This window comes from Megalops cyprinoides, chromosome 4 (assembly GCF_013368585.1).
Source record: "Megalops cyprinoides isolate fMegCyp1 chromosome 4, fMegCyp1.pri, whole genome shotgun sequence".
Taxonomy (NCBI): Eukaryota; Metazoa; Chordata; class Actinopteri; order Elopiformes; family Megalopidae; genus Megalops; species Megalops cyprinoides.
Window position 1 is genome coordinate 29,824,586 of NC_050586.1, and position 16,132 is coordinate 29,840,717.

Genomic DNA, 16,132 nt, shown 5'->3' on the forward strand with positions numbered 1-16,132 from the left:
TCACCACTTCTTCTGAAATTTATGAATACCTCTATCAGTCAATGTTCACCACCAGCAAAATTCCGTACAACTACAGCAAATTTTGTAGACTTTTCAATACACTGTTTAAAACAGTTAACTTTTAGTTCAAAACCTAACAAAATTTAGATAACCGTAGATGGAATTTCTGCATTTTGATAGACAAATGAAACTATATGCTTGGAATAAGACAGATTATTCTGATTTTAGCAGAAATTTGATTCAGTTTTTTTGTTTGCAGCCTTGTTACCATCTATACAAAAGTGATCATATTTGCATTGAAATGTGCACGTATATAGGCAAAATATAGATGTAGCTGTCGCTGAAGAGATATTTCCACTGTTATTGCTGTATATGTAAGTCATGGGTTATCAGTGAGAGAAAGTGACCCAAGAATGCAAATACAGTAAATTTACCACACTCAATAGTGGTATCTACAGTATTGTGACAGGCAAAACAACAGATCAAAAAGTTTGTTCTTGGTGTCATGATAGCTGCTTGGCTTCAAATATTTATGGGGCATGGGGGATTGTAGGGGTGAATAAGATATGCTAAAGATTTTTTTCTAAAGGTTCAAGGCAAGGGAGAATGTTCCAGTAAATGTGAAACTCATACAAATTTTGACCCAAAATACAAAGGACACCATGGATCAGCATTAGGGCTACAGCAGACTTCTAGTGGCAGTATCATGTGTTGTTGTTTCACTTACTGTATTAGAAATTAAAAGAATCTGCAGACATTTTGTTGTACTGTAGTATACCTCAGAAATTGTAGCATAGAGCTGTCATGAGGCATATTGCAGCATTTCAGATTTATTTGTTTGGTATTACAATATGTACTGTAAACTTTTTTGCAATGTAGCATTATAATATGCAAAAATAGAGGATATGGCAACGCATATGCATTTATGCATTTTGCAATGCTTCAAGTTGTTTCTGTTTTTTAGTCCATTGTATTTTGAGTGACAAAGTAGTCTTGCTGGGAGAGAGCATATGCTATTGTTATGGCAGCATGAGTCACGTTTGGGTGAAGTATTAAGTGTTTTGGTGGTTGTAGTGCATTTTGCATGAAAGATTAACTGATGCGCTCATATGCACAGCTGTTAAGCACACTGTGTTAGAAAAGTGGAATGAGTTTAGAAAAAGTGGACATGGTATTAACCTAAGTCTGAAAACAGTTGTAAAAAATGATAAATAATCATTTCACAACTAGCATGCATAGTGCGAGCATTAATTTTATTTATGCCTTAACAGTGGCTATTACTTTGATAACATTTGTATTGTTACTTTTATAATAGCAAGGGTCAGTGAGAATATCAAGACCTGGCTTCAACCCAGATTTGTTCCTAACTTTGACAGTAAATATATAGTGATATATAATATATTTAGTGATCACCAATGTGTCCAAAACATGTTTGTGGGGAGAGTTAACGTAACACTTGCTCCGGGCTTAGGCCTCAAATTCAACCTTTAGTCAGGATTGGGAAGGATCACTGTTCTACTGTTTGAAAATGTGTGTGTGTGTGTGTGTGTGTGAGTGAGTGAGAGAGAGAAAGAGACAGAGAGAGAGACAGAGAAAATTAGATAACACAATGAAAATGTATAGCCTGAGTTACAGCCACCCACATATGGTAGTCCTCCCCATGTCAGTTATTAATAGTAGTCTCATCGCGGTTTGCCTCTCTGTTTGGACCTTGAAAAACTGCCAGGAAACAGAAGAGATACTATCTTTCAAATGGCTTTGAAATGATGCTGGTTTGCTGAAGGTTGAGTCCATGCCTTTGAAAGACATTTGCTTCTCACAGTGACTTTAGTACTGCTATTTGTCCTTCTCAGAACAAAAATCAATCTTTTTTGTTTGTAAACTTATATTTACTTAAGGTGTAGCAATGTGTGTGCGTCACACATTTATACTATGTGCCTCATAGATTTCACCAAAGAACATATATATTCTTGAATTTGATCCAGATTGCATGACAAAATCTATATGTAGAATAGTATAATTTATGTGTATAAATATAATTTATATATATATATATATATATATATATATATATATATGTGTGTGTGTGTGTGTGTGTGTGTGTGTGTGTGTGTGTGTGTGTGTATTTATTTATAAAGCATTGTTAATATTTACATTTACATTTACATTTATTCATTTAGCAGATGCTTGTATTCAAAGCAATGCATAAAATATTGCATTGTCCATCAAATATGTTGTTCAAAAGTTGTTTTATTTCAGAAAACATTTCTTTTAGATGTTTCTCAGATTCAAGAATAATTATTTCAATTTACTTTCCTTGCTAAAATATATTAAGTACTACTAAATGCCACAGAAAATAATTTGCTTGTCCAACACATGCATTGAAAAGCAGCATGACAGTAAGGGGTTGCAGAGGGGTTGTGTGCCAGGCGTGCTTAGATCTGCATACACAGTAGGAATAAGCACATATACCTGTAGTATATATCTGGCAGCTGGGCAGAATTCTTCTCGAAAAAGCCACTCCTTTTTCTTGGAACTTCAAAAGGGGGATTTTTTTTGTAGTGTTACATGCCAACAACAAAAAATTCCTTCAGATTATCACCTTTCACCAGGGGCCAGTTCAATAAACAACTGAGGCATACAGACATGCAGTGCAGAACTGACAACACTAGCACAGTTCCGCACGGCAGTCAACATGAAACTCCTGCAAAAAATCCCAAGCCCCTTTAGACAGCGTTGTCCCTGTAGTACAGAGTGCAAATGTTAACAGATCAAATATACATGAATTATCTTGTACTCAGAATTAATTAGATAAGTAGAGTCCTGCCATGAGCAGCCAGGTGAATTCTTATCAGTGCATGTGAACCCAAACAGCAGCACAAGCTGATAAAACCTCAAAGACTGCTGTGTCTAACCTCCCATGCGGCTCAGATGACAAGGAGCTCTTCTTGAGTGCAGGCTGAGAGCTATGACTGGGCTTGAAATCTGTTTGTGTCTTCAGCTGAGAGTGACCAGGATAAGGGTGGGTAAGCAGGGCCAGGGTTTCCTCAGTGACTCTTCACAGACCTAGGAGTTTCTCCAACGATATCAGCCTGACCCAAAGCATGCACCCACTTCGCTGCGTTGTACCTTGTGACTTGAGTGAAAAATAGCGAATGACTGCATGCGAGTGTATCGCCCAATTGCATCTGTCTCGCTTCAGCTCTCCTGCATGTGTGCAGAGGCTGAAGCATACTATCAGCAGTTCCAAAGCTTTATCACATAAAAAGAAAAAGCATGAAAAAGACTGCTAAGCCAATGCAATCTGAGTACAATACAGCAGAAACGGTGATACTGTATATGACACATCAACCTACACATTTGTCTCTCTACACACCAGGAATTGACCAACACCACACAGGTGTCTGGGAGCTAAGCATCCTTAGCTTTCTATCCTTTGGTAAATGGTGCCCCCGAACCTTCAACATGGGTTCAAGATATCAGATAAAGCTGGACCTCTTATGACATTAGGCTGGGATGTGTGAGTCATTGGAGCGCTAAAAAGGCCAAACAGATGCACAAAGCCATGGCCTGGGGCTGCAGAAGACAACAGTGGGCTCTGCAACAAATGAAATCTAAGAAAACATACAACTAAGGTCAAGCATTTAGTCGGACACACTAGAATTTATAATTTAGGCTTCTTGATTTGGAGTGTTCTTAGTAACTTCACACACAAATATTTTTCCCTGGTGTTCATTTTTAAATGCTGTCCACTGTTGCACTGCTGCCTGATCAGTGGCACCATACACAGTAAGCAGAACCAGGATATCATGACCAGTCTCACAGGAATACAAAACCACTAATTTAACATGCATGCGTTACCTCCCCTTCACGCTCTTGTTGGACAGTTTGAAATGCTGCAGTCTGATTGCATCTACATGTTGATAACAATTACCGCCACCCCCCTCACCGGGACTTTCCACCTTCAAACCAAGGGCTGCCAGATGCAATGCGCCACCTGCCCACGGCTGTCACCCTCCCGACAGGCACCACACAGTAGGTGCGGCTTGGCTGCCCTGGGGCGGCGGTGTGGCATGGTCATTCCTGGCAAAATTCACACCCACTCCACATCTCCACAAAGCTCTGGCAGAGATTTCCGCCCCTCGAGAAAATGTCGGGAAGGTGTCGGAATGCTGTCGGGACCCGATGTTGTTGTTGACAAGAGTGCAAAAGTGCTCACAAAAAGCGATTGTTCTCAGGTGATAGGGAAGAACGGGGGTTAGGAACGATCTCACGCCCCTTCCCTGTTTACAAAATAATGCCAGTCTATTGCCAAGCACTGTGTCGATCCTGCTCTGCAAGGTCATTACCGCTCACGTTTTATGAAGCAAGGCCAACACAGAGGCCCCTTCCAGTCAGGCAAGGTGAGGAAGGAAGAGGTTATTAAAAATATATTCCCAAGCTAAGCCTCCTCCCCCAGGAGAAGTCCACCTGTCTCTTTCTCCTGTCAGACCCCAGAAGTAATAGTCATAAGAACCAACCATGGGGAAAGTGTTGAAAATTCAACACATAGAGATGTTTCACAAGTGCAGTAGGTGTGCAAACAGCACTTCCATCTGGGTAACATTTGCGACAGTCTCATATCACAGTTCCCCTTTACACAATAATGAAATATGTGGCTTTAAATAAAACTTGAGCCTGATTGAATGTGATCATGAGATATGGCTGCCGTGATTTTTTAATATAGTGTGAGGAGCTGTGTGAGCTGTACATTGAGCGTTAAACTGCAGGCAACATGTGCAATGTGTAGAAAACGTGGAAAACAGTTCCAGCTGGAATTTGACATTTTAGTTTTTTGTGTTTTCTTTCAGGGGTCACTACCCTTCCACTTAGCATAAATAATATTTAATATTATTCACCTCAAAACAGCAGTTTGAAATGTGTACAATGTAATATTATGACACATACAAGCTTCCATGTCCATAATTGTAAAAAAAAAATTCACATCACTTTATTCTGCCCATTCACAAGTTTAAAATTGTGAATGGGGGCTTTACTGAATTTTAAAACTGTCAAAAAAATCATTAAAAAAAACTTTAAAAATCTTCCCTTATCTCTGATTTGACACATATTTATAGATGAAAAAATAGAACAAAAATAAGTTGCAAAGAAAACAAATTTATGTCTCTCACAAGCATGAAACAACTAAACTTCCAACTCCCTGCGTCATGCAACATCAGTCACAGTGAGCTCACCCGCAGATTACATTTCAAACTGTGATGTGTGGTGTTGTTACTGAGATTTGACCCAGCGGTTGGTAAGACAGGATGAAAAGAATAACAGAATTGCCTGTTTTACCAGGGGCTGCATAGTATACTACAGAGGGGATGTGGGTTTTTCTCTTTGAAGGTGGAAAGATAATGGTATTATTGATAATGGCATTACTGAAATAATATATGGGAGCTGTATTCTGGGTTCACAGATATGGATGTGCTGAAATGCACACATGCATACATATACACAGGCATGCATATACACAGCATACACACATGCGCATATGCATAAACATACACACACACACACACACACACAGCTCCAGCTCCGGTCCCATGTGAGTTCTTGTGCATGCTCCCACCTGCTGTGGCACCATACATATTTACATACACACACTGGATGAATGTAGTTAAGCACTTGTTATTGTTGAGAGCCGAACAAATAGAATGTGAAATAGAACATGAAATGAAACTAATTTTCACCCTCAATGAACTATAAAGAACCCTTCCTGGTTATGCTGCATCACTTTTTTAGGTTGCACAGATACATCATTTTAAGTGCCATGGTTAAAGCTTTCTCTCTATCTCTCTCTCTCTCTCTCCCTCTCTCCCTCTCTCTCTTTCTCTCCCTCTCTCTCTCTCTCTCTCTCTCTCTCTCTCTCTCTCCCTCTCTCTCTCTGTCAGATAGCTTGCATAATGGCTCTCACACCACTGTTTCCTACTATTCTGTCATTTTTTTAACTTGCATACTGTCTGTGTCTGGCTGGCTCACATAATAATGAGATTTGGTGGTGCTATACACAAATCAGCTAGGGTAGTTTTTAGTGGTAGAGAGGGAGCTGTTGTTGAAGTAAACATACAAATATGACACTTTAAGCATAGGATAAGTGCATTTTTTTTTAACAGAGATGATTGGTCACCATGGTTAAGGGTATGCCTGGTGCTGGGTGAGCTGATCTTAGGTCAGTTGTCAATTGCAGAGGATAAGATCATGTCAGTACCTTAGGACAGCCCCCCCCCCTTTCCCCTCTGTTGTGATAGGATTTCTGTGCCATGAAAAGTACATTTTGAAAAAAATATAGAAGTATTCAAATTCATAAAAAGCAAAAAAATCAATCGGGGGCCCCCTAGTGGCTGCAGGGTCCTATGCATTCTTACATGCCAGGAGCTCTGCCCTGCATGCAAAACAACAACATTTAGGTAATGCAGCACATTTCACAGCCATGAGTATCACAAGGCACTGCATTTTTGTAATGATTTACATTTACATTTATTCATTTGGCAGACGCTCTTACCTGAAGTGACTTACAAAAAGCACACTGAATAGGGTTAGGCATGTAGCGTTATAAACACTGAATCAATAGGTCACACTTGGAATCATTGTGGGAAACATTGCAACAGTAAGTGCTGTCATAACACGTGCAGCCATGTCACCATTTTCAGCCACCAAGCCTGTCCGCCACATGCTTCTATCGGCACAAAGGTTTGACTACCAAACTTCCTTTGCCACAACAAAGGCTTATACTGCCATCAGGGTTTTGCCTCCAATGCTAACACCTTTATTATATATAATGTAAATTGAAATCACAAAAAGATTTACCCTAGTGATTTCTTTTTGCCGCTTTTAATTTGTGTCAATGACTTGATCAAACATTAACATTGTGCTGTTTCACTCTCATGGTGTGGAGATTTGTGAAGGTACTGGGTGATGGATATGTCTACAATCTCCCTAAATGTTGTCAAGCCTTTCTCACCTCACTTCATTGGCTTCCTGTCATCGCTCGCATCATGTTCAAAACATTGGTGCTGGCATACAGGACAATGAATGGGACAGCCCCTTACAGTTTTTTACAATTGCTAACATCATTTTGTCCAATCTGTAGTCACATTTTCAAAACTCTAAACACAATTAGCACAACATCTGTCTGTTATGGACCATACCATTAACACAATTCATGTTGTTTTCACAGAATATGCAGTCAATTAACACGGATCTAAAATGCTTAAATTTTCTTTACATACAAGCTTACCCAATACCAAAATTATGGATCTTGTGGTGTTATGGTCTTGTTTACAAATGCTTGCACTGCATGCCAGAAATGAAAACCTAATGTTCAAAACCTTAAATATAGTATAAAGCCTCTACTTCTGCAACAGCAGCGGCTCAATAGCTATATTGAAACAGCTGATTAGCATTTTTGAATGAACAGATCATTGAAACATGAGAAATACATGATTTAAGTTGTGTAAAATAGACACAGCTGATTCCAATCTCAATCTTAGACATAGCCAGGTGTTGAAGTTCTTTCAATTTATATGGACATATACAGTAAAAAGGGGACTTTTTGGATTGATTTTGTTCAATGTGGATACAGATCAACACAGAGGAGCAGAGAGAGAAAAAATAATGTCTGGACAAGGGAGAGGAATAATTGGACGAGGGAGAGGAAAGAGGACCAGGGACAGGAGTAGCTGGACCAGGGAGAGGAGTAGCTGGACCAGGGAGAGGAGTAGCTGGACCAGGCAGAGGAGTAGCTGGACCAGGGAGAGGAGTAGCTGGACCAGGGAGAGGAGTAGCTGGACCAGGCAGAGGAATAGCTGGACCAGACAGAGGAGTACCTGGACCAGGCAGAGGAATAGCTGGACCAGGCAGAGGAATAGCTGGACCAGGACAAGGGAGAAGGATAGATAGGGGGTGAGGAGTAAGAATGCGTGCATCAAATGACCAAATGTCCTTCCTGGATGCAATGGATGCTGACTACAGAGACATCTCAGCTGAAGACTGCCAGGGGTGGATAAGGCATGCCAAGGTGCATAGCAAGAGACAACATAAGATGTGATGTGCACGAGAACATGCGGCCAAATGCTGAAGATCAGATAGATTAGAACAGGACTGTGCATTTTTGTGTTTTTTTCCCCTTCTGTGCCTTTTTGCTGTATTTGTGTATTTTATTTTTACACATTTGGAACCAAAGGCCATGTATGTTGGATTTTTTGTTGATCACTGGCAGCAATTTCATGTTGCTAATAAAGCTTTTACTGCAGCAATTCTGCCGCATACTATTTTTTTCTACTGTACATTCTATAAAGTAAAGATGACTCATTCACTTTTAGATAGTATGTTGCCAAAAATGCATACATTCCACACTCAACCAAAAAATGTAGAGTGGTTTACAGTAAAAGGAAACTGAATTATAAAAAACAATGGATTTCATATTGTATATAGTATGCAGGTAGAACTGAAACATGAAAAGTAATGCAGTTTTTATAATGCCATCAACTGTTAGTATTTTGAAAGTCATTGTGCTATGATTGACAATATGTTCCTCTTGGATAGAAAACATGTGCTAGTGTTTTGAAAGAATGATTTGATATTGAGTCGGGTTTACCGTGTTTTCATAGAGTTAGTGTATGTAGAGAAAGTTTTTTGCATTTTGAAATGTAGAGTTTTCATTTAATGAACAAAATGTGGTTTTGAGCAGAAAATTAACTATTTGGCTAATTGTGTAATGTAGGTGTGTTGCTGTGTTAAGAGTTTAGAAAAAGTGTCTTAAGTATAGATAAATGCTTGTTAGCAATTGTAAAACAACTGTAATACCTACAATTGGTCTTCAAACCCTATGTCCCATCAAAATTGTTGCACTCTGCATCTACAGGGCAACTGACTGTCCCATCCTGATGGGGTCACACCTCTTAGCCACAATCCCTGTCTGTACTGGTCCCTCAGTGGTGGAATGAACCTTCCACGGATGTTAGGACAGTGGAATCGCTTGCCATCCTCTGATGTAGACTAAAGACACACCTTTTCAGACTGCATCTCGGTTCCACCTCAATCCCCATCGCCTAACAGCTAATATCTCTAGTATTTGATATTTATTTTACGTTTAGTATTGTGATGTTTTTTGGATTGTGTTCTAGGGACTGTTGTTGTTGGACTTAACTTCCATCAGATTAACTTCCTCTAGATATAGAACCCTGTCCATTCCTGGCCTTCCTGAACTCTTAACATTACCAACTAAAATTAATTAGTAAATAAATGAAAATAACTCAAAAATGATGGATCATTTGACAGTCATATCTCTGTGTGGCAGACATCTGATACTACTGTTTGAAACTTCCTTGCTTCTGTTACATACAGGATAAGACATGTCATGCAATTTCTTCCACAGAGGAAATCTAATGGTCTGCCTGGGGCCAAAGTAAGAAATGCCATAATCACATGGAAGCCATTCTTAAGTTGTTGTAAACTGCAAATGGCCTTTGGTCCGTTTACACTCAAGTTTTTATTAGTATTTATTACACACAATACAAGTATTTATTTATTACACAATACAAGTATTTATTTATTTATTTATTTTATTTCCAAGCTTAGCCTCTTCTCTAAGCCGCTTGCTGTTGTCCTCTCAGGTTTTAAAGAGGAAATGAAACTTTTTTTTTTTTTTTGCATGTTAAATACTGTACCTCAGAAGATGTGATTTTTTTTTCTTCAGAATTGCTAGTCATCTCCTGGAAAATTCCCTCAAGCTATGCTATTTTCTGAAGTTCCCCCCAGGAGATTGCGCAGGTGGCCATTAATGCTGATGTTGCTGATGTCAGTCCAAACAAAGGAAAGTGACACATCAAAAACATGTAAAAATGTGACAGCGTATCATGCATTTATATATTTACTAGATGACTAAAATGACTAAAATTGCATGAACTAGCTAGCTGATGTTAGCTAAATAGCATCTATTAGATGGGCTGATTGCTTAGTTGTTCCCTTTGTTACACCTTTACTTGAAAACATTCTGCAGTGGTAAAATTTGTCCACTAATTAATCATATTTCCATTGATATTTTTCAAACAGGCTGGTCTTTTGGTGGCTTTTTGTGGCGGGGCACTTGAGTGGTATAACATTGCCAATTATAGCATGCAATCTCACTATTCAACTCACTGAAAGACCTGTGTTTTCTGACTAGCCTGACAGCTAGCTACAAAGACTTTGTTTTGCTGTTTAAGGTTTAATGAGAGGCATCACTAACCAGGTAGCATGCCTGATGCACATCATTTAGCCCAGCCCTGTTTGTTCAGGGCAGAACAAGCCAAGTTCAGATAGCACTGTCACTGCCAGTTCAGATACCTTGATGTGCAATAAATCTAGAATAATAATTGATCTCCACAAAACATAATAATCTAAAGTATATAAATAAAACTTATGCCATAAGCAATTTCACCCTTGTTCTAAAATAACAATACATTGGCAGAGCAGGTAAACAGATAGGTGGGTGGGTAGTTGGGCCAGTTTTCCTTCGTCACTCTACTCTTGACACCCTGGGACTTAGACGTCGATAAGTTGCTTGAATAGGGTCATAAGGTCATAAGCACCTATCCTCTAATGGTGTTTGCCTCCCGGTGCCATGTGGGATTTGTAGTGTGAAAAACAGTTTCAGTAGGCATGAGTGTGTATTGGAAGATTGCATGCATCTCACCCTGCGCACATGTGGGTTCAGTGGTTGTTGTTGCAGGTGTGATACGCTTAATGCATAATTGGGTGGAAAGGGGAAAAATGCTAAAATAAATAAATAAAACAAAAACCATAACAAAAAACTCATTGTAGTGTTTCATTTCCCCTTTAAAGACAGGTGTGGGTTTTTCTGTGGGTTTTTTTGTGGTTTCTCTCCACTTTGCTGAGTAAGAAACCATTACTACAACATTGGCTTTCTTCTCTGTTTCCATTTTTCTTCCTTTTTCTTCAGAATTAATCACTGTAAACAAACCGCATGCGTGCAGGTCCTTGTTCAGCTCCCAGCCCTGTGAAACTGTATGCATGTTTACTGAACACTAAAAAAGATAAATTTACCCACAAAATATGAACTGGATGCTAACAAGGGCAACACAGCTCTGATATGTCAGAATTGCATATGCAGAGTCAATATATTTATACTATAAGAATAATTCCTTTTACTCCCATGGCTGAAGGTTAGGGTTATGTTTTAATTAGGAAGAAATGAGGTCCCGGTGGTGCTAACAGAAGAATTATTCATTATCAGGAATAAGAGTTGTATCCCTGTTTGATGAGGCATTCGATAACTTGAATATCAGACCACTATTTGAATGCATTAGTACTACAGCAGACAAGCATTATGAAGTCCTGATGGTGCCAACAGAGGAATTATTCATTGGCAAAAAGAGTAGTGTCCCTGTTTCATGAGGCATTCTAAAACTTGCATATAAGGTCACTATTTGAATTACTACAGCAGATTACATATGCACATAACTACTGCTCAAGCACTGCTGAAAAGAGACTGGTCACGCCTCAGTGAAAGTGAGCTATAGTTAATTCTGTATTTACAAATGTACAAGCATGTCTACATTAATTCACAAGAGCATAAAAAATACTGTGTAGGCCAAAGATGTGCTGTGGTATTGTCTCGTCTTGCATGCCTCATGAATTATGATTGAGGGAATATTTGATCTCCGGATTCTTTTTTTTTTTTTTTTTTTTACAGTCCCTCCATTAAATTGATGTATAATACCACCCTGGCCCAATGAGGGAGGTCCCTTACTGGTTCAGCTAGTAAGCTGAAAGTGATGCCTGGACATGTAAACTTGATAACTGAAGAGAGAGAGAAAGGGAGAGTGAGAGAGGGAGGGAGGTATGTTCACCTTGTGTGGATTTACGGGAGTGGGCGGCAATAAGCGGACCATTGACACATAACGAAAGTGAAACAAACTCAGGTGTGCTTATATATAACTGTGCCACATTACCTGTGCTCAGTAGGTGTACAGGCCTGCGCGGCACACGCAGACAGACACAGGCACGTGCGGCAGACGATCCGGAGCAGAGCAGGAGAACAGTATGGCATTACGAGGCGCAGCGCTCCTCCTGTTGGCTTCTGTCCTCTGTAGCTACGTGGCAGGTAAGACCCTGGAGCAGACTGACTTTCACTCTCCACCTGCAAACAACATGAATGCCAACATGTGCACCTGTAAAAACAGTATATAATATACACCAAGCTTTATGCTGCTTTCATGTATGCATATTAAAATAAGGCATTTTATATACACAATACATCAACAAAAATAATAATAATAATCTCGACTAGTCAATTAATCAGAATCAGAGGCAGAATGTGATTTATTGGCCGAGTATTTTTTCACACACAAGGAATTTGGTTCCGGCCGTTGGTATCTCTCAGGCAATACAGACAATATACAGACAATGTTCATATTATTTACGAACAATACACAATATACAAGCAATATACAGATTATATAAAAGACAAACAATATACATAAAGTGCAAGTGTGTCTGGTGGTGCAACCAACAATAATGTGCATCACGTCTGGGAATGACATTGTGATGTACGAGTATTTGCACAATACAGTATTTGTAGATGTGAAGCAGGGTGTCATAACTAACTGAAGAAACAAGAGTAGTTATGACACAGCAGATGATATTGGTTGGCTATTTATGAAGGTGATGGCATGATGAAAGAAACTGCTCCCGTGTCTCGTAGTTTTGGTATAAAAAATGATGGATTGATTCACTGAATGAATAATTATCTATTTGAGTGTGTTTAAATAAATTATTATTCATTCAGGTATAGGTGCCATAGCAGCTCAGTAGTGTCCAACCAATCTGACACACTGCAGCATCTTAACTGCAGGAAGGTTTCACAGGTTGAGCAAGTATTAGCATGGGGTAAGAATATGTACATTTTTATTCTAATTGCTGTTAATTAAGATTTGCACATATCTGATAAGTAGGAATGACTTCATCAGAGATGCAGAGAAAGTAAAGAAAAAAAGAGAAAATAATAAAGAAATAAATAAGGGAAGCAGATTTATTCTACAGCCAGTGCATTGACTCTTTCAGCATTATTATCATGAAGCTATTCCTCACCAGAGATAAGGAGAGAGTTCTGCAGGCATTCATAACAGGGCCTATGTCCAAGCCAGGGGCCAGAGGTCAAGCTTTTCTCTCTCAGCAGGAAAGCCAAATGCAGCAGTCTGTCAGGGTGGTAAAGAATGAGTGACTTCTAGCAGGAAGCGTAGAATGAGTCCCCTAGCAGAGCTCTGTGGTCTGTGCTGAGCTAAAGGCTCCAGATAAACCCAAAACAAGCCACTCTAAAGCATCAGATATTATCAAGCCTTTTGCAGTGTCGTGCCAAGAGGAAACACTCCTGGCTCTTCTGGGCACAGAATTTGGCATCGTATATAGAGGTTTATCCAGTAAATCAGTGGCTCGGAGCCCTACTTCAGGACAGGCTTTAATTCAGCAATTGGACACGGCCCCCCAGCCTGGTGGGATGTTGGGTCTGTGCCGGAGAGCTCTGGTCTGGGATGGTGCCAGCAGGTTAAATCACAGAGTCGTGGGGTCTCACCTCCAGGATGCCCCTGTGAAAACAAAGCCACAGTTACAGTTACATCCGGTTCCTTTGTCAGCTCTGAGATGGAGTCTGCAGTCCCCTTATCCCGCAAATGTGACGCATTGCGTGATTCAGGTCTTGGCACGTGGGCTCTGGTGCTAAACGCCAAGCTCTTTCCTCAGAATGCAGTGTGAAATCCTGTGTGTATGGAGATCTGTGGCTCAAAGGGCAATCTAGCCCCCCTTCCACTCTTGGCTGTCTGCAAACCCTGGAAAGTCCAGATATTCATTGCAGCTGCTTTCCTGTAAAAATGTTCTATGCAGAATGGTGAGAACATAAGGAACATGGGATATAAAAGAAAAACAGACACAAGCACAAATTCAATTAATCAAAAGGCTCAAAGAAAGCATTACTAGCATTAGCCTTCAACCTTAATGGCTGATGCTAATGGCTGAAGACTGCTGAACCTTTTTCCCAGATAGATATTGGTGCATAGGACAACTTACAGAGACTTGTAGTGGAAGCAGAGACCAAAGACTCAATACAGTGCCTCATGCAACCTAGACTACAAGCAAAATAATGATCTAAAGTGGGCTGAAAGGGCTGTTGTTTTCATTAAACTTTCTTCTCTTCTCATATCCTATAGCTGAAGGTCAGAGCATTTGTGTTTGTACAAATACAGTATGCAGCTTGGAAATGTTTAAGTACATAGACGAGCATACTAACTCCACGATGCTTTCAATCAGCTTTAAGGGTGTGGTGTGTAGGAGGCAGGCTGGTCTAACATTTGTGGATGTTTCTGCAGCTTTCACCGATGAAGCACAGGACTGCTGTCTTTCCACCAAAGACAAGCGCATTCCCCATAAAGTAGTGGTATCCTACAAAATGCAGACTGTGGAGGAGGGCTGCCCAATTCCAGCTACACTGTGAGTGCCACCACCATTGGCTTTGTAAATGCGCAATATGGCAGTCTCTCTCAGTGATCTGTGCTTGTTTTGGTTTATTGGTTCAACAGGTAGGGATCAGCTCTAGGGGCCTACACTCCTCAGAATGGGATTCATTCTACCCAGTTATTAGTTTGAAAATGTGAATGGCAAATTGAGAAAATGTTCTTTTTGTGGGTGGGGGTGGGGGTGTAATTTTGGGAATTCTGATAATTAGCCATAACTCATGCTATGAAGTCATGTTGTAAAGGTCATAAAATGAGTAATAAAATGGTAATAAAAATGAATGGAACATAATGTTGAGAGAGCTACCTTTGAGGAGGTACACCTGAGTACGGGGATGTACTTCAGGAGGAACAGGCATAGGTGTTCTCACTACTGGTCCTTTTTACACCTGTGATTAACCTTGAATGACCCCTCTGCCTGTAGGTTCATCACCAAAAAGGAGTTTCGACTGTGTGCTCCACTTCCTAGCGGGAACAACTGGGTGGCCCAACTCATCAGCAGACTGTCCAATGACCCAAAACACCCTCCTGTGAAAAAGTCAAAGTCTCAAAAGAAGAAGAAACGTGGTAGGAAAATGTTGTGGAAAATATATCCACTTTTCTGTGAAACCCATCACCTACAAACATCCCAAATAAAGGAATAAAACAGTCAAAACAAACTACAGAAATTCATGTTGGCTTGATATGAGGACTACAGTATTCTCAGGTTAAGGTTTATCAGAATATCAGTGCTGTGTGTGGCATGCCACATAACTCTAGCTCACTGCTTTGACCTCCTTCCAACCTTGCTTATCCTGCAGCTGTCCCAGACCACAATGACCTCCCCAGTGCCTGTCTGCAGCTCAAAGATTGTGAACCCAAGATAGCCTCTCTTTTCTTATGGTTTTTCCTCCTGGGTTGTGTGTTTCTCTACAGGAACCAGAAGTTAGGACCACTCTGCTGTCTCTTTTGCGCCATTCGGCCCTTGTTTCTGGGCTGTGGAATCCAGGCAGTGGCCAGGCAATTCATTATTACTGTTGATAGAGAAATATTGTACCAGCTCTCTCCTCAAGTTCGTGAAGAATCTGCTGTGATTGCTTCTTTTTCATCATTTTGTTTGCTTGTGAATCGTGGCTATCGTAAAGATTTCATGCAAACATTTAATGGAGATTAATGACATTTTCTAACAATGTCATATGAGACAGTTCTATTTCATGATTCTCTCTTTTTGTATGTAGCTTTTAAATATCAAGCATGACCCTTTGAATTTAATCAATATCTGTCATATCAGCTGTTATATCAGCTTTGATATAAAAATAAATCACAGTGATGCTTTTGTCAATAAAACCTTTTTGTCATTAATTTAGGTGATTTCCGTGTCTGTAAATAAAAAAGTAAAATGAATATTTAAATGTGAAAAGTTAATGCAGAATGTTGATTGAATCCAGGGTTACAATGCTGGATATAGGTATAGCCTGTATGTGTTGTAATCTCAATAGGAAAGGTCAACTTAGTCTTGCCTTCAAAAACAGAACCAGTTTACTTTTCTATTTATTTCTATCTATTATTCTATCTATTATATGCTGTGAAAAGGAATTTCA

General features: G+C 39.8%; 1 protein-coding gene across 1 annotated transcript; it reads left to right on the plus strand.

Moving 5' to 3' along the window:
• Positions 1-12,083: 12,083 nt before the first annotated feature.
• LOC118775965 (C-C motif chemokine 19-like) lies at positions 12,084-15,506 on the plus strand. Its single transcript, XM_036525963.1, has 4 exons — positions 12,084-12,151; positions 14,409-14,529; positions 14,977-15,119; positions 15,468-15,506. The coding sequence occupies exons 1-4, from the start codon at positions 12,091-12,093 to the stop codon at positions 15,479-15,481; spliced, it is 339 nt and encodes a 112-aa protein (XP_036381856.1). The 5' UTR covers positions 12,084-12,090; the 3' UTR covers positions 15,482-15,506.
• Positions 15,507-16,132: the final 626 nt, after the last annotated feature.

Coding starts and splice junctions, on each gene's coding strand:
- LOC118775965 (XM_036525963.1), top strand. CDS start 12,091: ATGGCATTACGAGGCGCAGCGCTCCTCCTGTTGGCTTCTGTCCTCTGT. Junction 12,152..14,408: donor CCTCTGTAGCTACGTGGCAG/GTAAGACCCTGG, acceptor ATGTTTCTGCAG/CTTTCACCGATGAAGCACAG. Junction 14,530..14,976: donor TGCCCAATTCCAGCTACACT/GTGAGTGCCACC, acceptor CTCTGCCTGTAG/GTTCATCACCAAAAAGGAGT.